The 25,879-nt window shown below is 40.8% G+C and overlaps 1 protein-coding gene across 2 annotated transcripts; it reads right to left on the bottom strand.

Annotated features, from left to right (window-relative positions):
• Nucleotides 1–526: 526 nt before the first annotated feature.
• LOC113120454 (protein stum homolog) lies at nucleotides 527–21,835 on the bottom strand. Of its 2 annotated transcripts, XM_026290269.1 has the most exons (4): nucleotides 21,538–21,831; nucleotides 11,531–11,710; nucleotides 10,359–10,367; nucleotides 527–1,015 (listed from the first exon to the last, which is right to left on the bottom strand). In XM_026290269.1, the coding sequence occupies exons 1-4, from the start codon at nucleotides 21,704–21,706 to the stop codon at nucleotides 981–983; spliced, it is 393 nt and encodes a 130-aa protein (XP_026146054.1). In that variant the 5' UTR covers nucleotides 21,707–21,831; the 3' UTR covers nucleotides 527–980. The 2 variants fall into 2 exon arrangements, with proteins under 2 accessions (XP_026146054.1, XP_026146055.1); XM_026290270.1 differs by lacking the exon at nucleotides 10,359–10,367 and having other exon boundaries at nucleotides 21,538–21,835.
• Nucleotides 21,836–25,879: the final 4,044 nt, after the last annotated feature.

Below are 25,879 nucleotides of genomic sequence, written 5' to 3'. Positions count from 1 at the left end.
GCTTACTCAGTTGCTGCTGTCATTTGCAATTGGTGGTTCATTTTTTTAATGTCAGTCTTAAATCATAGTGTTTTTACTGTTCTCCATGCCTTACTCTTTATCAGTCACATAAAAATAACTTGCACTTAATTACGTTATTTCATACCCTATGCATGGGTTGATTAAAGTGGCCAGTCACTATGGCAACTAGCCTACCATGATTCACCAATACTTGGCTGTTTTACTCAACAACAGATAATTACTGGGCAAAAAGGTTATGTTTTTGGCTGATGGTCTCTGGGTATTTAAGACTAATAGAGATTAACAATAACAGGTGATGTATTTTTTTGCAGAATACAATGTACAGTATGTTTTATAAATTCACGTAAATACACACTTTCTGTTTTATAAGGCTTAATATGAGTAATAAAAACACAGCACACTATAAAGAAATACTGGAGACATTGTAATGCACATGACATTAAAATATACAGTGTTATATATATTCATAGTTCTCTGTGGGAAACAAAATAGGAGTAGTTCACCCAAAAATGAAGAGGCATGAGGGCGAGTTAATAATGCAGGTTCTTTCAGCTACTTCATCAGATACCTCAAAGCTTTTTAACAAATATAGTTATTTTACAAACTCAAATGTCCATAGTGTATATTGGTCAGCTTAATACATTAAGACTACAGAGTAGAGTATGATTAAGATCGATTTTCCCTGACAGGTATAGGATGTGTTCGGCACATAGACGGTTCGCACGTTTGGACAATTTTTAGTGATATTGACAGAATGTTCATGCTCTTCTGCTGTCCCTCAACAGTCAGGTGCCCTTGACGCAGTACCTGACAGGAAGTAGCAGGAGTTGGGCTGAGAATCATGTGATCAACCCCTGGATCTCCCAGGCCACGTGGGGTCATCTCAAAGCTCCCATACGTGTTGGCCAGACAGCACGGGAGAAAGGCGCACATTCAGGATTAGGTTTGGAGGACGGCAATCAGAGCTGCTGAGGGGCGGCCTGCTCCCTGTAGCCTAAAGGAAAAGAGCATCAGCGTTCACAAGACAGCTATACTGTATGTATACACTACAGGGGTCAATGTTTTCAATGTCTCCTACTGTATGCTCACCAAGGCTGCATTTATTTGCTTAAAATACAGTAAAAACTGTCAAATTATTTCAAATCATTTTTGAAATATGTAAAATAGTTTTAATTTCTAAATTTCTGAACTTACAACAGCTGTTTAGTGTGACATGATACTTCAGAAATCATTCTAATATGCTGATTGCACAAGAAAAATTATTCTTATTATTAATGTTGAAGACAGTTGTGTTGCTCAATATTTTTATGCAAACCATAATTTTTACCTTGTAGGATACTTTGATGTTTTTGATATATAAATCTTTTGAAACTTCATCCTTCACCTGCATCCTTGCTGAATAAAAGTATTCATTTGTTTCCAATAAATAAATAATACTAACCCCAAAGGTATGGCAAACCGAGTTTAAAGTTATAGTATGAATAAATGCTGGTTCCCTTTCAGTCGGTCACTCTCGACGCCACGTCGAGGACCGACGAATATGGAATATGGGATATCGCTTCGATAGACCAATCTACTTTGAGTGTAACTAAACGAGCCAATGCACATTGGCATGCAATTATTGCATCCAGCTGCCGCTGATCACTGCGTGAGTATAAGAGAGCAGCAGGTGCAATGCATACCAGCTTTTCGCTTCAAAGCCGAGCGACAGTATCGTTCTGCTTACCTTGAACTGTGTCTACGGTGAACTGCGAGTTCAGCACGCTCTGGGAAGCTTCCTGTGTTGGCGGGACGGCGCTACAGCGGCGGTCGTTCCAGTATCGAGTGGGTTGCACACTTCAGGCTGCACTATCCCCTGTCGTGTGGCAAGCGGCCATCTCCCCTGTGCGCCTCAGCACTGAAAGAGCAATTCCTAAAAGAGCTAATTTTCTCTAAAAGAGCTTCACGGGTGCGTCTTTTTAAAGACGACGGATCGTCCTTTTAAGGATGCCGTTTCACCCGTGCGTTTCTGGGTGCGGTCGTTACCTGGCACCGGGTGATGGTCACGATCGCTGCCTCACGTGTCTGGGCGTCAAGCACGCTGAGGTGGCTTTCGTGGATGCGTCATGTTCCTGTTGCGGGAAGATGACCATCTCGGAGCTGCGAACCAGGCTCCGCTACCTTCAGGGGGGCGGAGTCCCGCTGCCTCTGCCGCGATCTGGGGCTCGTTCTGGCGGACAGACGAGGTCCACTTCCGGTAGTGGCTCGGGCGGTTTGAGGGTCACAGTGGTGGCAAACCCCGCAGGGAACCAACCCTCTGGGGACCACCACTCCTCTTGCACCTCCGATCCAGTGGAGCAACCCACGGAACGCGCTGGGCCCTCTACAAGGAGCGTACCAGTGGTATCCAGTGGGCCTCCCCCCGACCGGATGTCGATCTCAGCATCGGAGGGAGAGCTGTCGGACGAAGATTCGGCTGCGCTGCCGCCCTCTGGGACGGTGGCAAGGCCTGAGTCGGACCCCGAAATGTCAGCTATGCTTTCCCGGGCCGCCGAGAGGGTAGGGCTCGAGTGGAATCCTCCACCGCGTCCCGAGCCCTCGCGGCTGGACGATTGGTTTCTCGGGGTGGCGCGCGCTGGTTCTCAGCGCCCCACTCCCGTCGCCTTTCTTTCCGGAAGTGCATGACGAGCTCACCAGGTCGTGGAAGGCACCTTTTACTGCCAGAAACCGGCCAGTGGGCTCCTCCTCCCTCACCACCCTCGATGGCGGTGCAGCGAAGGGGTATTCGGGAATCCCGTCGGTGGAGCGGGCGGTAGCGATGCAATTGTGTCCTAAGTCCGCCTCCTCCTGGCGTGGAGACCCGGTGCTTCCTTCCCGGGCCTGTAGGCACTCGTCTGGTCTGACCGGCAGTGCCTATGCGGCTTGCGGGGAAGCGGCTTCCGCCTTACACGCTATGGCGTTACTGCAGGTGCACCAGGCTAAGGCACTGAAGGACCTGCACGAGGGGGGTCATGACCCAGAAGTTCTAAAGGAACTCCGAACCGCCACTGACCTCGCGCTCCGAGCGACGAAGGTCACCGCGAGTTCCCTGGGTCGTGCGATGTCCATGCTTGTGGTCCAGGAGCGCCATCTCTGGCTGTGTCTGGCAGACATGAGGGACACTGACAAGGTCCGGTTCCTCAATGCCCCCGTGTCCCAGACCGGCCTATTCGGCGACGCGGTCGAGAGCTTCGCCCAGCAGTTCTCGGCTGCCCGGAAGCAGACTGAGGCGATACGACACATCCTGCCCCGGCGGGCACCTGCTGCCTCCTCCCGTCCGCCGGCCGCGGTGCCCCAGCCTGCACGTCGCCGAGGGCGGCCCCCTGCGTCTGCCCCCGCTCCCGCGCAGCATCAGCAGCAGCCTCCAGCAAAGCAGCGCCGTGGAGCCGGGCGTGGGCGGGCAGCCCCGCCTGTCCAGGCCCCCGCCAAACCTGGCGGTAAACGGAAGAGCAAGCGGCCCTGAGACAGGCGACCCAGAGATGGAGGGATCTGCTCTTCGGGAGATGGTGAACGCACCACTCCCTCCCCCGGAGGAGGGCCGGGTGGAGAATCTTTTGTTTCATTTTTTCCCGCCGTTGGCCTCGCGGCCGACGGTACCCAAATACTCGATAAAAGAGCAATTTCCCTTATCTCTGGGTCACAGGGGGGCACGGAGAGTTGCGGACGGCCAAGCTCCGGACCCCACTCATCCTCCTCCTTCGCCAGATGGCAGCAGCGGGCGGTTCGAGAGCGTCAACAAAGGCCCTACTCACGCACCCTCTGCCAACCCGTGGAACCAGGTGAGCCCTGCACCCCACACTTGCACCACACTCCGGCCTGCTCACAAGCCGCCCGAGTTGGGTCCCTGTGTTCCACCTCGCTGCCCCACTGCGGGTACGGCTGTGGTTCCGCTGGTCCCGCTTGTACGGTTTTTAAGCGCCTGGTCAGCGCTACCCAGCCCGTCTCGCTGGCTTCTGCGGACCATCAGCCTCGGCTATGCGATTCAGTTCGCCCGGCGTCCCCCCAAGTTCCGCGGTATCCGCTTCACTGCAGTGAAAGCGTCCGATGCCCCTGTCTTGCGGGAAGAGATCGCAGTCCTACTGGCGAAGGACGCGATAGAGCCGGTCCCTCCAGCCGATATGAGGACCGGGTTTTACAGCCCCTACTTCATTGTACCCAAGAAAGGCGGTGGGTTACGGCCGATCTTGGATCTGCGAGTTTTGAATCGGGCTCTCCATCGGCTACCGTTCAAAATGTTGACACAGAAACGCATTTTCGGGTGCGTCCGTCCCCAAGATTGGTTTGCAGCGATCGACCTGAAGGACGCGTACTTTCATGTGTCCATCCTTCCGCGCCACAGACCTTTTCTGCGGTTTGCGTTCGAAGGACGGGCATATCAGTACAAGGTCCTGCCCTTCGGGCTGTCCCTGTCTCCCCGTGTCTTTACGAAGATCACGGAGGCAGCTCTCGTTCCCCTCAGAGAGCAAGGTGTTCGCATACTCAACTACTTAGACGATTGGCTGATACTAGCACAGTCTCGGGATCAGTTGTGCGAGCACAGGGATGTGGTGCTCCGGCACCTGAGCCTGCTGGGCCTTCGGGTCAACTGGGAGAAGAGCAAACTCTCGCCGAGGCAGAGGATCTCTTTTCTTGGTATGGAGTTGGATTCGGTCGAACAGACAGCACGCCTCACAGAGGAACGTGCGCGGTCGGTGCTAGCCTGCTTGAATACGATCAAAGGGAGGACAGCGGTCCCACTGAAATTCTTTCAGAGGCTCCTGGGGCATATGGCGGCCGCGGCAGCACTTACACCGCTCGGCCTATTACATATGAGACCGCTCCAGCACTGGCTTTATGGCCGAGTCCCGAGGTGGGCGTGGAAGCGTGGCAGTCACCGGGTCCAAGTTACACCGGCCTGTCTCCAAACCCTCACCCCGTGGTCAGATCTTGCATTTCTCCGGGCAGGGGTGCCCCTAGAGCAGATCTCCAGGCATGCTGTGGTTTACACGGATGCCTCCACCACCGGCTGGGGGGCCACGTACAACGGGCATGCAGTCTCAGGGGTTTGGACGGGCCCACAGCTGCAGTGGCACATCAATTGCCTAGAGTTGCTAGCAGTACACCTTGCCTTGAACCGTCTCAAAGGTCTCCTACGAGGCAAGCATGTGCTGATCCAAACGGACAATACTGCGACCGTTGCGTACATCAACCGACAAGGTGGTCTGCGCTCCCGTCGCATGTCGCAACTCGCTCGCCACCTCCTCCTTTGGAGTCAGAAGGTTCTGAGGTCACTTCGTGCCGTTCACATTCCAGGCCTGCTCAATCGTACAGCCGACGAGCTGTCTCGAGCAATGCTCCCGGGAGAATGGCGACTCCATCCCCTGACGGTCCAGCTGATTTGGAGACGGTTCGGAGCCGCTCAGGTAGACCTGTTTGCTTCTCCAGAGACCTCTCACTGCCAGTTGTTTTACTCCCTGACCGAGGGTACTCTCGGCTCGGACGCACTGGCACACAGCTGGCCGCGGGACCTACGCAAGTATGCGTTTCCCCCAGTGAGCCTTCTCGCACAGACACTGTGCAAAGTCCGGGAGGACGAGGAGCAAGTCTTGCTAGTAGCGCCATATTGGCCTACTCGGACCTGGTTCCCCGAACTAGTGCTCCTCTCGACAGCCCCTCCTTGGCCGGTTCCTCTGAGGAGGGATTTACTGACTCAGAGACGGGGCACCATTTGGCACCCGCGTCCAGACCTTTGGAAACTCCATGTTTGGTCCCTGGACGGGACGCGGAGGTTCTAGGTGACCTACCCCAAGAGGTAGTGAACACCATCACTTCGGCAAGAGCACCGTCTACGAGACACGCCTATGCCTTGAAGTGGAACCTGTTCGTTGAGTGGTGTTCTTCTCGCCGAGAAGACCCCCGAAGATGCCCGATTGCGGTCGTGCTATCCTTTCTGCAGCAAGGGTTGGAGCGAAGGCTGTCTCCCTCCACCCTCAAAGTCCAGGTTGCCGCTATTGCTGCGTACCATGACCTCGTGAATGAGAAGTCCTTGGGTAAGCATGACCTCATCATCAGGTTCCTTAGAGGGGCCAGAAGGTTAAATCCATCCCGGCCCCCCTGTATACCCTCTTGGGACCTGTCTCTAGTGCTTAAATCACTACAGCAGGGCCCATTCGAGCCTTTGCATTCAGTTGAGCTAAAGTTTCTTTCATTGAAAACTCTGCTCCTGCTTGCACTGGCCTCCATCAAGAGGGTAGGGGACCTGCATGCATTTTCGGTCGACGATTCGTGCCTAGAGTTCGGGCCGGCTGACTCCCAGGTAATCCTGAGGCCCCGGCCTGGCTATGTGCCCAAGGTTCCCACTACATCCTTCAAAGACCAAGTGGTGAACCTGCAAGCGCTGCCCCTGGAGGAGGCAGACCCAGCCCTGACTGTGCTTTGTCCCGTCCGAGCATTAAGGTGCTACGTAGACCGGACACGAAGCTTCAGGACCTCAGACCAGCTCTTTGTCTGTTATGGAGGTCGGCAGAAGGGGAGTGCCGTCTCTAAGCAGAGGATGGCCCACTGGATTGTGGATGCCATAACCCTGGCTTATCAGGCTCAGGGTGTGCCCTGCCTGTTCAGGTTACGAGCTCACTCAACTAGAAGTGTTGCATCCTCCTGGGCGCTGGCTCGTGGCGCCTCGCTGACAGATATTTGTAGAGCTGCGGGTTGGGCGACCCCTAACACGTTCGCTAGGTTCTATAGCCTTCGTGTAGAGCCGGTATCCTCCTGTGTTCTCACCTCAAACGGGTAGTGGCACTGAGAGGCCCCGGTTAGTGTCGGCTTACTTAAACTACTCCAGAGTGTCCGTACTGTAGACCCTGTTGGGATCCTCCATCACCCTAAGCAGCTGGACGCGGCGGAACGTCCGGCGCCAGACCTTCATGATGAATCCGTGAGAACCATGGAAGGGCGGGTTCCATATTGAGACCTAAGCGGTACTCGTATGTGTATAGTCCACGGTATAGCCTTAGAGCCCGTGTTTCCCCGGCAGACTTCTGCCTTCCCAAGAGGGTTTTAATCACCTAAAATTTCTCCGTATACTCCTAAACGGATGCTATATGTGTATTTGCCTCCGAGACCTCCTTCGGGAAGGATGGGGCTTCCGCAGCGTCCCGGCTCCAAGCGGACCGGGTACGTTTTCCCAGTGTTATCCAATCTCACCCAGTGAGGTAGTGCTTTGACAATGGTGAGTGGAGCTACTTGTTCTGAGCCCCGGCCTACACCTAATAGGGGCGCAGGCGGCTCGCACAGGGCACTGGAAGGGGCAGCACCCATGGCGCTTTGATAGGGATCCCATATTCGTCGGTCCTCGACGTGGCGTCGAGAGTGACCGACTGAAAGGGAACGTCTCGGTTACGTATGGTAACCCTCGTTCCCTGAAGGAGGGAACGGAGACGCCACGTCCCGTCGCCATGGTTGCTGTACCGCCGCTGAGCTGCCGAGTTCCCGGCTCGGCTCCTCAGCGAAAAACTGGTATGCATTGCACCTGCTGCTCTCTTATACTCACGCAGTGATCAGCGGCAGCTGGATGCAATAATTGCATGCCAATGTGCATTGGCTCGTTTAGTTACACTCAAAGTAGATTGGTCTATCGAAGCGATATCCCATATTCCATATTCGTCGGTCCTCGACGTGGCGTCTCCGTTCCCTCCTTCAGGGAACGAGGGTTACCATACGTAACCGAGACGTTGTGTAGCCTTGTTAAATATCATTTTATGACTTGCATAATGCATGATTTGTCTTTTTTGGAGCCTCCTGTCACTGTATTATAACAGCAGGTTTGGAAGGTTGAGGATGACAAATTTTTTTTTGAACTGTTATTTGAAAAAAGAAGTTAATTAAAATAAAGCTGAAATTAAATACAACTTAAAAATAGAAAATGAACATTAATTGAATTTTGATGAAAAATTTTGCCTTGGCAACTAACTGAAATAAAATAATTTAAAATGTAAAAACGCACTAAAACTGCATAAAATAAAGCTGAATAAAAATATTTAATAAAAAAATAATAGTATTTGAATAAAACTATTATTTACTTGATTAATTATTTTATTACTTTGAATGTTTTCTGTGTCGTTAAATAAAGTCTATAAACCAAATGACCAAACAACATTTTTTTACAGAAAGAAGCCTAAAGAAGGTTTTAAAGCATCCTCAGCATACATAAATATATAAAAAAATAATAAACAGCCCCTCGCCAACAAAAACTGAATGCTACCACTTGATGTGAGTGGTTTTCATATATATCACCTAGAAAATGCCTCAGTGGGGTTTACATTTTACAACACTGGCTCCTATATGTGCACTGAAATGCACAGGTTTTGGCTTTTTCTTGCAGTATTTCTAATGAGATGTAGAATGGGAATAGATTGATGACTCATGACCTTCTTAAAGCATTGCATTATAACAGGTTTAAATGCAGATGACTCAATGCATTAAAGCTTTCAAAAGATCAAGACCCAAGCTTCAACTATCAAGCCCTTTCTTTATAGCATGCCAGCCATTTAGTAAACTCTACTGCAAACTTTAAGGCAAATATAGTAGTTAAAGGGATAGTTCACACAAAAATGAACAACTGTTTGTTAGTATTTGTTAATATTCATTGCATTCCAAACCCAAATGACTTTCTTTTTAGCCTAATGAAATTTTGTATTAATGAATCAGTAGATCCAGTTCACAAAACTGGTATGAATGGCTCATAAAATCACCTTTTGTGTTTCAAGAAAGAAAGAAAAACCATGCAGGTCTGGATTATGATTTTTGAGGGCCACTATTACTTTAAATGGTCTTCCAAGGCGGCGAGCCACAAAGGCAAGGCTGCTGAAAGATCTTGTCAAAGGGCTCAGCGTGCAACTGAAGGAGTTAGTGGTGCATCGTCACAGTCTCTGTATGAAGTCACACTTTTGCAAAGCTTCTTTTCTAATGAGCTCTATGGTTCTACTGGCATTTAATGGACAAAGAGTGGATCAAACAGACTGAGAGGAGACTGGCAGATGGCAGATGGTGGGAGGCACATTATCCGAGATGGATCAGAATAAACAGAATGGGAGAAGCCGAGCTTGCAGCAATGGTAGTGATGATGGGCTGAGATGAGTGACCAAGCTGTGTGGACAGCAGACCTGTATCAAATAATTGTGTTTGCATCTAACACTTTCATTAGTGTAATATTTCATAAGTGTTAAAATTATTTGACAATCAACATTTAAATGCAAGAATGAATCCCCTAAATTATCATTCTGTAAAACAATTGGCATAGAGAGATTTTGGTGTCTCATGTCTATGAACATATAAAATGTACGTAAATGTATAAACTTAATTATGCTAAGTTTAAGCCATATTTTAAGGCAATATTTCATGCATTGATGGAAAAGTCAATCTTGGAATGCACTGCAACAAGCTCAATGAAAGAAATCATTTTATACAGTTCAAATTTAATTAAAACATAGCTCTTAGACATTTTGTCACTTGTTATTAATTTCATTCAGTTTTCTCATCGGAATGTATCATTTTGCGCTATACTTTTCTGTGACCATAAGTTTTAAATTTAGATGCAGTATAAAAGGAAAATCAGGATAACTAAATTAATTTTAGTTTGGCCAAGAAAGAAATAGTATAAAGGAATAAATTACATTTAAAAATTTATTCAAATATAATTATAATTCTTAAAATATAAATATAACTCTGCATTTTCTTTATAATAATATGTGACCTTGGACCACAAAACCAGCCATAAGGGTACATTTTTTGGAACTCAGATTAATACATCATTATACACCTGAAAGCTGAATAAATAAGCTTTCCATTGATATATGGTTTGCTAGCATAGGACAATATTTGGCTGAGATATTTGAATTTGATCTGGAATCTGAGGGTGCAAAAAATCTATATATTGAGAAAATCGCCTTTAAAGTTGTCCAAAGTACATTTTTAGCAATGCATATTATATAGGCCTAATAAAAAATTAAGTTTTGATATTTCTATTGTAGGAAATTTACAAAATATCTTCATGACAAACATCCTCAGGCCTGTGAAAGAAAGTAATAATAAAATAATAATATTTTTATGGTATTTTATATAGCATTTGCTGCCTCCAAATTAAATTAAGACAATTTGAGGTTGCAAAGGTCAGTTACAAAAAAATAATAATAATAATTTGCATATATAACCATTTTTCTTTGCAGTGTACAGTATGTAGTATGTGCATGGCCAATGTTTGCAGGCTATGTTTTTTTAAATATTTGAGACAGGTCTGAGTATAATTAGTGACAAGATAAAAGTCAAATATTTGGTTCACTTACCTTCAGAAACTTTTGATCCAAAAGGTTGTAAAATAGCGAAATAAATAAATAAATAAATGATTAGAATTTTAAATAATATGTTTAAATGTTCAATGACAGTATGAACATTCCACAGTAAAAACATGTGACGAAGTTCTGTGATTTGCTTCGTCCGCCTACACAGAACAATTACTGCAGGGCTTTCAATCCACTCCTACCAGCAGACCGCTCTAATAGTCATTGTTCAAAGGATTCTGGCACCTTCTACAGCCCTGGAAGGAGGAGGTGATATTAGAAGAAGAGAGAAAGATGTCAGGTTGAACATGAACGGAGCTGACTATGGCCCACAGCAGGTTGACCGCTGAAATCCTGTCATCTTCTACACTTACCACGCATGTGAAAGGGATAGTTCACCCAAAAATGAAAATTCTGTCATCATTTACTCACGCTCACGTTGTTGTTCCAAACCTGTTTGATTTTCTTTCTACTGCAGAACAATCACAAAAGAAGATATTTGGAAGGACGTTTCAGCAGTTTTTGCCTATATGATGAAAGTCCAAAACAACACTTCATATTATTATTCCTAATTGTATAGACAAAAACAACCCAAAATATACTTTTTTTAATATTTTTGTGTTTGACAGAAGAAAGGAAGAAATTGGAAAGTTTTGGAACAACATGAGGGTAAGTAATGACATAATATATATTTTTCCCTTTAAATATACAGTTTGTTCTAGTTTTGCTAGAGATCATTAAAAACAGATCTCCTATTCCTAGAAGAAAAAACATTAAGAATGCATTAAGATGCATTAAGAACCGGGGGGTGAAAACCTTTTGAATTTGAAGATAAGGGTAAATTTAGCTTATTTTGTCTTCTGGGAAACATGTAAATATCTTCTGCAGCTTCTAAAGGGGAGTACTAAATGAAAAAAATATGATATTTAGGCAATATGTATATATATATATATATATATATATATATATATATATATATATATATACATTTTTTTTTAAACATATTCATTCTTATTCAAAAGTTTTCAACCCCCGGCACATAATGCATGGTTTCTCAAGAACAGTGGGCAGTTTCAGGACAAACAAGGGACACGGGTTTTCGGGAGGCTACCGAAACAACCAAAAATATTTCCTAATTGAAAAAGGTGCTTGTAGTGGTTTTATGGAGGAATACTCACTTGCAAGAATGACCATGTCCATTCCCCAGAATATGCTCATGATCCAGCCCACCATGACAATGGCAGTGACGATCTGGATGAAGGCGGCTGCGATGTTCAGCCAGAAAACGCAGCACATGTGTCTGTCGGGAAGATCTGTCCTCGCTCCGCACAGAACCGTGAAGGCTGAGATGAATGTACCTGTCACAAAAATAAAGCGAGATGCCGTCAACATGGGATATATATAAATATGATCCTCTTCTGTGGTTAAAATAGTTAACAAATGCAATATGACGCAAGTCTTGATCTAATCTTAAAACCGCACACTAATGATATCATTCATCATAGTGTGAATAATACCATACATTACAATAAGGTCTGAGACATAATTATGGCATAAAATATTAACAGAGGAGCTTGAATATAAATGAACATGGTGATTTTAGGAACAGTCAGTGTCAGCTTCTATTACATCTGCGGTCTTGGTTGAAATTAATGTTTGTTCTGTGCTTAAAAGATTATCATTGAATAATAAGTCATATGGATTACAAATTACAAATATGTTGTTGTTTTTTTGCAAAGACAAATAAACATTTGTTGCATGTTATTTAAGATATGAAGATATTCCTTTCATGTTCACTTTAAAGAGCAGAACACTCTGCTTTTAAATCTGGACACAAAGCAATTCCAAGGAGATATTTTCAGTATTTAAGTATGTGTTATGCTGTTCTGATCTTTCCGCAGATCTGCAGGACTAGTCTGAAGAAGAGTCTCATTTGGAAACTCTTGGGAACTTTAACCAACATAGTACTGAAACTCGCCAAGACAGATATTTATTTTTTTCTATCCCCCTCATTCCAGGGCAATTAGGTTATGAATAGCTTTCCATTTTTGTAAGGCCGATAAGCATAATTCACACTGAAGGAGTGTGAGCAAGCAGACGGCACTATGCTGCCAAGCACAGCTTAGCATCTCATTAGTGTTATCACAATAATAGATTCTAATAGGGAGGATAGCGGCTGAACATTAGCATAGCACACAAAACTGATGAGCCTCCTCATTATGAGAAATGTACTTTATTCACCCCGGATACAGCCTGTTCTTTAGTTAACAGTATGGTCTGCCACTATAAAATGCTTGGCTGTTATTGAGAAGGACTGGGATAGAACCTCTTAAGTTTATCATCCGGAAGGGGCTTTCCAAGTAGAGAAGGGAAAACATCACTTTTCACAGCTTTTTATTCCCACGGCTGTTATACAAACAATACATTCACTGTACTTCCCCCAAAAGCAGACAGCAAGGAATTATAGAACGAGTGTAGGAAATGCTGATAGTCCCTAGACTTGAGGAGAAGATATGCATAAGCATTTTTTTAACATACAGTATATATGTTTTGACACCCAAATTTTGAATGGCAGTGTATACAGTATAAATTGAAATTCAATATGTGTTATATATTAAATATAATTTAAAACTGACATATAGATAGCTATGCTATGCTTTCAGTCTGCAAGGCTGAGTAAAGACTGCCCAGGTCTTAGTGACAAACAGAGCCTTGAGTGTTTGTAGCACTCTAATTAAACTGAATGACGTGAGGACCCCCACTCCACCATATTATTAAACACACACACACTTGCAGGTCAAATCAGCTGTGTGATCTAGCATCAGGCTGTCAACAATGCTTCTGCCTGTCAAACTGAATTAAGCACAGGATACCCAGGCAAATGTCTGCTTGCATATGGCACACATATAATTTAGAGGCCACATCGCGCGTCATAACTATTCAACAGAGACATGCACACATTCACACTCTGTGAAGAAGGGATGCTTGAAGATAAGATACAGTAGGGTGGTGAGGGGTCCTAGTCCCTGCATATTAGGCTCACAATCACTATAATTTCCCTCAGCCTTCCCTCAGAGTGGGGGAGTTTAATTATCCTTTTCAGTTCCTTTTCTACTGAGAGAGACAAACATTGCTAGGAGAACATGTGTGGAAGTTCTCAGGTGCCAGTGTAGTTTTTTTTTTTACGCTCTAAGATGTTTTAATGTTTTAAACATACATACTGTAAGCACATTTGATATAAATAGTCGTGGTGACCCTAGGAGCTGCAAGGAATGAAAATCAGTTATCTTCTCTCCCATTGTTCACCCTCTTCAGACTGGAAGCTAGTGGATGCACCATTCAGTTTCAGGAAGTCGTTCATAGACTCTTTACTTGTTGATTGCACATATTGATTGAGTTTCTTTAAGTCAGACAGCATGGTTTGGCAAGCCATTGCATAAAACTGGAGAGACAAAGAATGACCTTAAGTCTAACAAAAGAGAGATTTCAACACGCTCTCCTCTCTCAGATTTAAATAGAGCACAAGAGTAGGGTTATAGAGGTTATAATTCTATTCAAAATCTCCATAGAGATATTGATTTTTAGCAATAAGGAACAAACATTTCATGAAGACCTATGCTTTTAAAAATATAAATTCCAAAAAGGTATTAGAGAACCGTTTTTGCTCTGTGAAGAAACTTTTGTGCAATAGAAGTTTTCCATGGATGGTAAAGGTTCTTCATGGAACCACTGATGCCAATAAAAGTGTTCACATCATACGTCATTTGTTTACAACATGTGAGACATGTTTTTTTAATGGATAAGCTTTTTATTAAACTTCTCATGAATCGATGCAGTGCAACAACCGCTGAGTGGCAACAAACAGCCTGAAAGATCAAAGCAATTTTTTTTTAATAACTCAAACTGAATTCTTCTGAAAGAAGAAAGTCAGATACACCTAGTATGACTTCAGGGTGTGTAATTTATGGCTTAATTTTCATTTTTGGATGAACTAAGGCAAATCAGCATATTAGAATGAATTATGAAGGATCAATTATGAAGGATCACAATCACAGATTGAATAAATGATGTCATTTTTTAAAAACTGTAATAATATTTTACAATTTTGATTAAGCCAGTAGTATGCTCTACCACTGAGCCACAGGAATATGTGATAAAGCTAAGTGATAAAAACTAAGCAGAGTTCATACAGCACCTCTCTAACATTTAACGTTACACACGCAGTGTTTGGTGCACAGGTGAGTAAACTATGCCCGAGAGCTTGATGTATTATAGAGTCATTCTGAAAGCGAGGTGAAGGATTAGCCTCAAGGTAGGCCTAGGAAACATGCACAGCGACTATTCCGGAAATTGAAAATTCCACAACAGCTCTGCGGCCTCTATTTATAACAGCTCAAGGATGAGAGCCAAGACAGCTTGAGAGGAGAAGCGACAAAGTCAGTCTGACGCCCTGCAGCCATCACAGTTTTCAGCCATTCTTGTGAGAAGCTGATTACTCATCAGTCATTTACTGGCTCTTCAATCCCTTCCGAAGAGAGAGTCATTTGGGTTAACACTCTTGGGTTACACTTTTATGAGGCTCACAGCACCAGTACTGCCCATTTAATGCAGACTTTAAGGGACAATTTCACGTGACTGGGCCTTGAGAAGATCAGAAATGAGAAAACATGCTAGAACAATTTGTGATATGAAATCCCAAAAGTTAAACTGCCCAAAACTTCCCAAAAGTTAAACTGCGATGAACTTGTGCTTTATTGCCAAATCTTACAATCTATTTTTTTCTGTTCACTGGGTTTGCTGTTTATTGCTAATAAACTCTCGGCCATTAATCACACTGCAAATCTTAGGTAATCTGAAGCAAGAGCAACAGTGTAATTATCGGGTGTCTCTACTGACAGCGTAGCCCTATTCAAAATGAGACCAATAACAGTCTCTGAATGATGTTATCCCATTCATCTCATTTTGTGAGTGAAGAGAACGTCTGTATAAATTAGAAGTTACAGCGCTCAGTTGTCTTCTATCTGCTGCCAAAAATGTTAAGCTGAAAGCCATTTTTCTGCTCTCTAAGTGAACTATTGTCACAAAAACACCAACTGTGCCCTCATTCTGGTAATCATGTAAAATATAATAACTGAACTGAATCTATCAGCTGCAATTTAATAAAATAAATCTCATATTTTTGTCTGAGGTGTCCCATGGTTTCTTTCCCTGCACTTCCAAGAGACATTAGTTTCCTATTTGTTTTTCTTCTTTTCCTTTTTTTTTATGTTGTGTCTCAGCCTTATAAGACATGTCCTCTGTCCGCCTACAGTCCATTAACTGACTATCTGATGCATATTTTACACAAAACTGGGAAGGTTTTTTGAGTCTGGCTGTCTAGTTCAAATCTAACATTGTCCAAATATGCACATACTTCCCTACTACAGTGCATGTAAACAGCAATATGTAAAATAAGCATTGTATTTGCATATGAAGTATCATGGTAACAGAGAACTGAACTAAGAGACAGACTACCATTCAAAAGTTAGGGGTCTGTCACATTTTTTTATGTATTCTTATTTTATGGTTATCAAGAATGCTTTACTTGTTTAGAAAAAAAAAGTTACGTTTAGAAAAAAAAAGTTACATGGTGAAATATTATTACAATTTAAAAGTGTTTTCAATTTTTCTTTATTTTAATGTTATGTATCCAAATGATGGTAAGTGATAATATTTTTGAATCGTTATAAATGTTTTCAAAATGTATATAGAAAATATATATTAATAAATAAATAAAAATAAATGAATATAATAAAAATAAAAGAAGACGTAAGGTCGCATAGAAGAATCCTCTACCTGACAGTAACAGGCTTCTCTGCATGTCTGTTTTTCCTCTGTAATTGTTTGCTTTATGAAAAGCTTAAAAGAAGCTTTTAACTTATTATTAAAGGTCTAAAAGAAGTAATGCAATCTATAACGATAACATAATTTTTTTTGCCCGTTTAAGTGCACTTTGAAGAACCCCCTTGGAATGAATTCATTTGCTTGCTTATCTATCTCTTTCAATCTTAGAGGAGACAGGCAGGCAGGCTTATGCTAGCATCTGCTGTCATGGAAACTAGAAGAGCACCAGGGCTAGAGCGATAGGTTCAATTCAAAGAGTGTTGGGATAGCATAGGCATGAGCAACACAAATCACTCAAATTGTCCTGCTGAGAAAATAGTTTAAACCAGGTGGTCTGCACCTAAACTGGCCCACCAGCTTAACCAGTAGAAGATCAGCAAACCAACCAAGATCAGCAGGGTAATCACTGAAAACACTTCTGTCATTTTCAGATCTCTGGTTAATGTCATTTACTGTACATTCCTGGTTGGGTAAAAATATCTTGTGGAAATTAGAAAATTAAAGCAAAAAAAATTAAAAAGCCATTATTTCTAGAATAAATTATTCAGGACATTCAGTTTTAGCTGTGTTTCTGAAGCTAAATGCAATTGAAGTGGTCGACCTTTGTCATTTCTTTGCACTTTAACACTCACATTTTAAATGATACTCAAATTTTAGGCTTAAAGTACAGTCCATTTCAAACAAGGGTTTTATATGATTTTCACTATACATTTCCATCTATTTTTGGAAAGCTTTTAGCACTTTATTATCCTTCCCTTGGATGTATTAAATGACAGAAATCTTCATGCTCACCACAAAATGTCTTTCTTTTTTTTCCCATGTGAAAAGACTTCCCATTTAGATTCAGATCAGGTCAAGATGAGAAGTCAACAGTTTTCCACTTTTAGACCTTGAGAAACTACTTTCTTTGGATGAAATTCTATCCATATCTTATTACTTCTAAACCAAATATATTTGTAAAAAGGCTACATATTTGGCCACACAAAGCCTGAATTAAAACAAGATTTTTCTAGTATGCCTGAACAAATGGTGCAAATAAGCATGCAAGCCTAACATTAAACAGCTGTGAATCCAACTGTCAAAATAATTTTGATGCCACAGATTTTCAGAATGGCTGAACACACAAAGAAAAAAAGTGTAAAAAAATGCAAGTCAGGAGTCCATTGTCACAATTTAATTTTAAATCTGCAGTGTTGGATAGGAAAAATTGTTTAAAACCAGACGGATTTACTAAATTGCAGCTCAGAGTGATTCAGCACAGGTAATGCATTATGGGAAGTGAAGCGTTTTTCCACCCAGGTCAACAAAAGATCATTTATTAACTATGATAAAATATCTATCCATCCATCCATGCAAACTTTGCTGTTTTAAGTAAAATTTCTAGGAGGCGCGTTTCTGTGAATAAGCATACATTTTTTATCGGATAGGCGTTTCGTCCACACGGATCCGGCGTTTTCGGAAGGTGAAACCGCTATTTTTTGAAACCGGGTCCCAGAGTGGATAAATTTGAAAAAGCCGTCTTTGCGTTTTCGTCTGGATGGCTAATCTTATATTTTCTGAAACGATGACGTCATCAGCCCACGTCTCCCCCCTAGTCAGAAACCTCTACGTCCCGTAACAGCAACAAAAACATGAACAAACACTGAACGATTGTCTTTTTATTAACTAACATTAACACAGATTAATAAATGTATTGTTCCATGTTCGTTTGTGTACCACGCGCAAGGTTTATGAGCATAGTCCAAGTCTTCTTCTCAGTTTTTAGTGTATCTCTGTGGCAGAATAACAGCACCACATACTGGTCTGGCATGTATACTACATCATTTTGCGGTTTCGTGTGGACACGGATATTTCTTGAGACGAGGAAAAAAAAGATTGGATTGGGGTAAGGTCCGTCTCCGTGTGGACGGGTTAGTTTAGTCACAGTCACAGTCTGAAGCAACTTAATTAAAAGTATGCTTATTGCATTATTAGCGTCAAAGAACTGTTTAATACAACACCGCAATTTCATTGTTTGGACATGAAATCTATTAATAAGACCCTCAATTTGTGCACATGAAAATATGCATGATTTGATGATTTGAATCTAAACTCATCTGGCACCCAACACATGCCTGCAAAGAATTGGAAATTAAAGGTGAGGAGAGCAGGTTGTCAAGCATGACTCACTAACTAGAGTGGTAATGGTCTCAGACAACCCGAGCACAGACTATGTGCTCAAGAGAGCCCCATTTGGCTCTTGGCATTTTCCCTTGTATCATCGTCTTCCAAACATGGGCTCTCTTGTCATAATATTCCGCTCTAGTTTATGTATGAGCAACTGTGCAGCAGACAGGAGCTCAGTAAACTATGCCCACATGCACAGATGATACAAGACAGGCACATTAGTGCCTGCAGAATGCATGTTCGTTCTGTAAGTATTTATACAGCATATGCACTGATTCATACTGAACGCTTGCATCCTCCAAAAGCACTCCATGTCCTCCAGACTCCAGAGGGACTGGCCGAAACTTGAGGAGGAAAGGCTATGCTGAAGTGGACTGCAAGATTAAATGAGTTGAGGCACAAGTCCGATAGTGGTATCCTGATGGATGAAACCATTATTGACATAAACACCAGAGGGCCACAAGTGGCTGAGTGATGCGGTCACCGGGTTGATTACTGTATGTTCAATTTAACTGCAACTGTCAGAGATGGATTCCAAGCTCTGCAAATGTCCTGGATGCATACGTCTGGTCAAAAATGCCATAGAAGAGCTGAATATTTCTCATGCCCTGGTAAAAGTAGGGCTGGCTTGACAATATTGATTACCAGTTTTTAAATGTGCAGTAAGTTTCTAAGAAAACTGTTGGTTTTTTAAATCAACAAAACAAGCATGCCCCTACTTAAAAAGGATCATGTGTTGATATGTCTGCCCCCAAATTCACAAACATGCCATGTACTTACTGGTGATTGGGTACAAGTGTGTTTTGGCACTTGGTCTCATTCACTTTCAAAAGCGTTTCTCAGAAATTGCTTACTGCACCATTAATTGATTGACATTTTGAAGCACCGATATCAATTTAATGTGACATAATTTAACACCTGGGCTCAATTGGCAGTGCAGAGATTAACCAATCATCTCTTTCTTTTAACTACTAGCTATAGTATAAAATAAACATGAATGAACTTCAGAAAGCATGATAAAAAACAATACAACTTACTGAAATGTATTATGTCTCATGTATTTTGTTTTAAATACAAAAAGTGGTCAAAAAAACAGTTCGTAAAAATGTGTCATGCTACATTTACCTCAGAGAAGACACTTAATACACTAACCTGTTATTGGCATCTCTTTTATTGCAAGTTTTAATAAATTTGTCATAGGACAACCACAGTTTAAATGTTGCGATTTTACCACAACTAGAAGTAGAAAAAAAAAGATTAAAAAAAAAAAATCAATATTTGTACACAACTCAATCAATTTAATAAATATATCCAAACAAACTGAAATCTGATTCAAGTAGAGAAGCTTGTGAATTGAAATCTAATCAATTTGTAAAATCTGTGTTAACAAAAAGGGTTAATCCATATCTGTGGAGTTAAAAAAAGAGATATCAGATGTACTGCATTATCCATAAAAGGCCACCTATCAAGACAATTCACTTATATAAGCAGTGACTCAGGTGCAAAATAACCAGGAGTGTGATCCTTTTATTACTACTACTAGCTTTTTACAAAGCCTTCAGCCTTATTAGACATAAGGGAGATCAATATTCATCTGCCATGTGTGCTTTTATACTTTGAAAGCTGCAAGCTACAAAGTGATGCTTTAAATGTGTCTGTCTAATGCAGTGGTACTAGAATTCTTAAAGAGAAAATAAAACAACCCATCTGGTCTTTGAAGACAGACATCTTGGCACAATCTATTGGCAATTAAGAAAAAGCAATGTTGGATGAAAGAAAATGCTCGCAAAAGCTGATCACACACATGACCAGATACCAGAGATTAGCAATTACTTAGACCGAACTAACATGATTGAGAATCAAGTTGGAAATGACAATATCGAGATGGATGAACGGACTGGCTAGGACGCAGAAAAGGTCAAGTTATCAATCAGGGTAACGGAGTGGATGCAATTATTTATGATCATCTTGATTATCTGTTCTGGTATGTTCTCGGATGCACGTGATGGATCTGTTACCACACTTCAAAAATTGGACATGATCTGAAATAAAAACAGCTCATATTGAATCCTGACCTAAATGTCAGCGAGAAACAGGATCTGATCCTGATCGTGTCCAGATACTCCAAGTGTGTTTTGGTTCTGTATGGGTCGATAAAAAATAATGTTGTTTATGATTATAAAAATTATCTGTATTAAAACACATGTTCCTGGCTGTTAGAAATATAATCATTTAATTCATATTTAAAAATAATTTCTAACAAAAATGACCATGAAGTACAACATACCTCTTATACTTTGACTACAGTGTAAGCATATTAATTTAATACTTTGTTTTCACAAAAATCATGCATTTTTAAATCACAAGCCAAAATAGGCCTATTATATAATTTACTTTGGGTTTTACCATATGACAACTTGAACTAATCATTATATAATTTCCTGATTATGTTTTTTTTTTTGTCACATAACAACAATATGGCTTTCTACATGTTGCTTGTACCACTTTCATAAAAACAAAACATATTCAGTATTTAATTTCCAAAGCAATAATAACACAAGGTTGGCCAACCTACTCAAGGGTCATCTTGTTGAGATTTTCAGCCTTTTGACGAGACTTTTTCTTCATTGTACAACCCACACGTTTGACTTCATGCCCCACAAACACATAAAAATAGATTTTAATTCAGAAATTGAGAACTTGTTCATTGTAGGTGGATCCATTTGTCTGTATGAACAGCATTTGTCTGTTTTGCTGTGTAAAGTAATAGACACGTACAAAAAATTAACGTTATGTCATTGACCCATTAACAGAAACATCACAAAAATTTTTAACAAAAACGAATTAAGAATTGCAAGAATGGATTCAATTAATGAAAACATACAATAATCGTTAATCAAAATATTTAGACATTCAAATCGCAATTGCAAAGTAGCCTATAAAAAATAATTGCAAGCATGTATATTTAAACTGTATAAGTAGCCTATAGCTTATTCAAAGCAAATTTAAATGACTTAAAGCGCGCACTGAAAGAACTTGTTGATGGAATGTCGATTATTTCGGGTGTAAGAACAGTGTTATTTCTCGCAGGTCAGGTGGTTGTGTGTAACTGAGCGAATCGCCTCGTTGTACTCACCCAGTCCGGGCACAAATGTGTTGAGGAACAGGCAGATGACAGCTACTGGGAAAGGCATATAGGGGATGGCAGCGCGTAAAGCTCCTTTCTTCTCTCTGACTTGAACAACAACTCCACTGGTAGAAGAAGAAACTCCTTTTTCGTTCATTTCTGTGTCTTTCTGGTCCATTTCCCGATTTTTAAACTACTTGCGAAGCTTGAAATCCTCGTTTTGGTTTGTACTGGACACTATCAGGAGCAGCTCCAGAGCTTTGTGTTGATATGAGAGCGCGCGCAGTGAACGGTAGGCGTCACTCGGTTACTACCGTGTCAGTGAGCGATAGTACAGTAGATCGTTACACAATGGATTTAAAGTCACAGTGGTGATTTAAATTGACCTATTAGTCAGGTTATAATTAGATTATCCCTATTGGATTGCAATATTACTGACATCCAGTAAACTGATGCTCAGTGTCTTCAAACGCTGTAAAACAGTAGTTAAAAGTATTTTCGTTCACACACACACACACAAAAGAAAATTCAATCAACCCATATGCATTTAAAGTTAAATTATAATATCTTTTAATTTGAACATTTTTGATACTTTATCTGCTGGTTACTTTTGAACAGAAAAATTCTTAGTCAGTTATTAGATCATTAAAAATATTAATTCGTTTAATTTTTGTCCTGTTTATTAAAGTTTTCCCTTTAGACCCTTTAGTCTCCCCGCTCCTCTGGGAAAATTCACCTGCTGTTTATCCAGAAGGCTCTTTGGTGAGCCATGGCCTGTCACTGACAGTATTTGAAAATGCTGATGTGTTGCACCTTGACTCAAAAGGCCATCCAAAGCCAGAGCTGTCACAATGAACCAAGCTGCAAATCAAAACCATCTGGGACTGTTGTGTCAACAGCTGTGGGTCTGCAGCCGTGGCATATAATCAGAACACTTGCCATTTCCCAGCCTGCAGACCTGCAGTCTGCATAATTATTACAGTAAGATTTTTCTTCTTGCGTCATTATTTGAGGATGCACATACTTATTATGGGAAAAGTCAGAAAATTATTAAACAATATAATGGATATTTAGACCAATTTAAACATCTAGTGCCCATCGCATGGGGGTAAAAAAAAAAGCATGCTATAGATTTTTTTTATTAAACTGTCCTAAATATTTAATGCTTTGAAGCACATATCAGTTTTATTTCTTTTAAATAAGACACTAGAAAATTGTTGAAGTTTAAAAAGTGACATTAAAAAAAGTTATATAACTTTAGGTTTACTATGGAAAATGCATAAACATACTATTTTAATTTGGCACAGATAGCCATGTTGGCAGCGCACCATTGACTATAGGTGTCCTGAGTTCGAAGACCTTTCCTCTCTCCCACTTCGCTTCCTGTCAGTTCTGATCTAAATGCCAAAAAGGGGACAATATATATTTGTTAATTAGAAAAAGAGTGACATATAAATAACTATTTTCAAATGTTATCTAGCCTAAAAATATATATTTTCCAAAACATGTTTTAGTCTAAAACTGTGAGAAAATCAAAGCCAGTAAACAAGCTGTGTTCCAAATTTCAAGTTAATATCTAAATAATTAGGTTTCAGTAAGATTTTGTTTGGGTGCAGTATACAAAACGTTTTCACCAGATGGAATTTGTTTCACATTTGCTTTCAATGCTGTCATTTTTATATAGTCACAAGGAGTCACTGTACAATTTAGGACCATTTAAACTTTTCAGATTATGTCCATGGTTTTGTGTGAGTGTGTGTGTGTGTGTGTTTCATCCCGATTAAGTAAAAAAATTATTAAACAACAACAATTTTTTTTTTTTGCTCAAAAATATGATGAAAGAGCACAAGAGGATGCAGTATTAATATTACCATTGGTACACTCTAAAAAGAAACCTGCAGTAATTCCACAGAATAATCATTTGGGTTCTACAAAAACCATGAAGAGGACAGTTCTTATATGCCCTTTTCTACTATAAAGAACCTTTTATACAAAGCTTCCATGGATGCTACAGGTTCTCCATTGAAGCATGCCAATAAATTTTTTAAGAGCACTATTCCAGAACATTACTAGCAAACAAAAACTGTTACTTAAATAAATAATCATATTCTCTAGATTCCATCTCCATATCACTCCATATATAGAATAAGCTTCTCCAAAGTGAAAGGACTTTGTTGTTACTTTTACCCTGAAGGAATTCATTTAAATGTGCCACTAAGACTCTTTTATTTGCAGTATAATTATATCAAGGTGTTTGTGATAACCCAAGCGCTGAAGTATGAAGAAGCCTGAAGGATTGTAAGGTGCATAAGCTAAAGTATAGCCTGCACTGCAGATATGTGTTCCTGCTTTATTTTCTTTGACCTTGCGAAAAACAGACAAATGAAAACAGACAATTGATTTCAGTTCAGGCTGTTCTGACATTTTTAGTACACACATGCACTCTTTGTGTAATGATATCATGTCAGTCTTTGGAGGCTGAAGTAATTTCACTAGTGAGATTTAGATGCTCCATTCTTAATCTTAACAAACAGGAACCAATCGTCAGACAGTTCACTATAAATATTCATGAAGGTGACCCCGCCCATCATCCCAAAGTCAGTCATTTTATTGTCAGGTCACCTAGCAACAGGGTATTCTAGGGTGGATGTGGTTAATTTAAAATCTTTCTTGTATGATGTCAGCTGTAAAAGTGTAACGTGAAATGCTAAACAGTCATTCTGGCTTTTCTTTCTGCATTTTGTATTCCTTGTGGTTTTAGAAACCAGGACACCAAGGTAATATCAAATGCATTGTAATAATAGGACAACATGTTATAGCTGTCCATCTGGAGGGACAAGAGTAGCTGTGGGCTTAATATTAATGATTACTTTATATCTTGTTTTTAATATTTCTTTGGCCCTTCAGGCAAAAGAGATGGGGGGGGGGTGCACAAACTATATACATGCACAAAATATATTGTGGCTAGATTTCATCCACCAAAGGTTGTAGAATAAACTGTTTTATGTATTAATGTGATAGTGAGTAGTTTTGTCATGATGTCTGTTTGTAAAGCCAGCAGATCCACTTTCCACTTAATGTTCAATGCTTAATATTTTTTTTACTGATTTTCAGTTTTATTACCATAATGCAGATATATGAAGAATAGGCAGGACAATTAATTGTTAAGTCGTTTTTGCATTTTGACTGTCAAGTCTTAATACAACTCATTTCAAATCCCTTTGTCCACAATCTGCAATAGAACAAACACACTGGCTGGCATCAGTGCTTTCCACCACCTGTCTGGTCTAATGTCTTATCTGCTAAATCAAAGCTGTCTGGTTCAGTTGGACACTTACTTGCAGTCTTCTGCTCTGCTCAGCTCAGCTCTTGGCTGCTGATTATTTTGGAATGAAATATTAAATTTGCAGCACTGTGATAGACAAATAAAAAAGCACATGTCTCATTCCAGTTGCTCTGTAAAAAATATATACATTTATTGGTTTGCCAAAAATGTCAAAACCTCAAAAAAATAATATAATCTTGTCGCCATACATAAATGTGTGTGTGTGTATGTATGTATATATATATATGTGTGTGTGTGTGTGTGTGTGTATTAACTTACAGTACAGACCAAAAGTTTGGAAACATTACTATTTTTAATGTTTTTGAAAGAAGTTTCTTCTGCTCATCAAGCCTGCATTTATTTGATCAAAAATACAGAAAAAAAATTTTATATTGTGAAATATTATTACAATTTAAAATAATTGTTTTTACATATTATACTATAAATTATCATTTATTTATGTGATGCAAAGCTGAATTTCTAGGATCATTATCACATGATCTTTTAGAAAACATTCTAATATCCCAGGCTAAGAGGAGACAAGACAGCAGTGGATTTATTGATTATTTACTGTATATTGCTGCTGCCACACAGATCTAAAATAAACATGCAATTTATTTCCCAGCTGTTTACCTTCACAGACATAACCAAATTGTTTTTGTAAATTGTGTGTGAATGAGAACTTAGTTTAGTACTCACATGCTGTGTGGTGGTTGCTTTCTGTTTACTTGCTTCGGATGTGTAACCTCAGAAAATCATATATCATAAGTTTAAAATAATATGGCTTTAAACGCATGATTTAAGTGGGATAAAGATGATAATTAGAACCAAAACAAATGTTTTTAGCAGGTACATGCTGTAATGGCAGCTGCTCTATTCTGGAAAAGGGGGCGGGGAGCAGCAGCTAATTTGCATTTAAAGAGAAAGACCAGAAAAACTGTGTGTTTTTGCTTCCTGTAAAAAGGGGCATAATATGTCTCCTTTAATATATATAAAAATACATTATTCCAAAATGTATGTGTTGAG

Source organism: Carassius auratus, chromosome 20 (genome assembly GCF_003368295.1).
Source record: "Carassius auratus strain Wakin chromosome 20, ASM336829v1, whole genome shotgun sequence".
In the NCBI taxonomy this organism is placed as follows: domain Eukaryota; kingdom Metazoa; phylum Chordata; class Actinopteri; order Cypriniformes; family Cyprinidae; genus Carassius; species Carassius auratus.
The sequence above is the reverse complement of the archived record's forward strand: the minus strand, read 5'-3'. Positions and strand labels throughout refer to the sequence as shown.

Excerpts from the sequence above, each read along its gene's own strand:
- LOC113120454 (XM_026290269.1), bottom strand. The coding sequence starts at position 21,706 with ATGGACCAGAAAGACACAGAAATGAACGAAAAAGGAGTTTCTTCTTCT. Across the intron at positions 11,711-21,537 it reads CACATTTGTGCCCGGACTGG|GTACATTCATCTCAGCCTTC; the intron begins GTGAGTACAACG and ends TTTTTGTGACAG.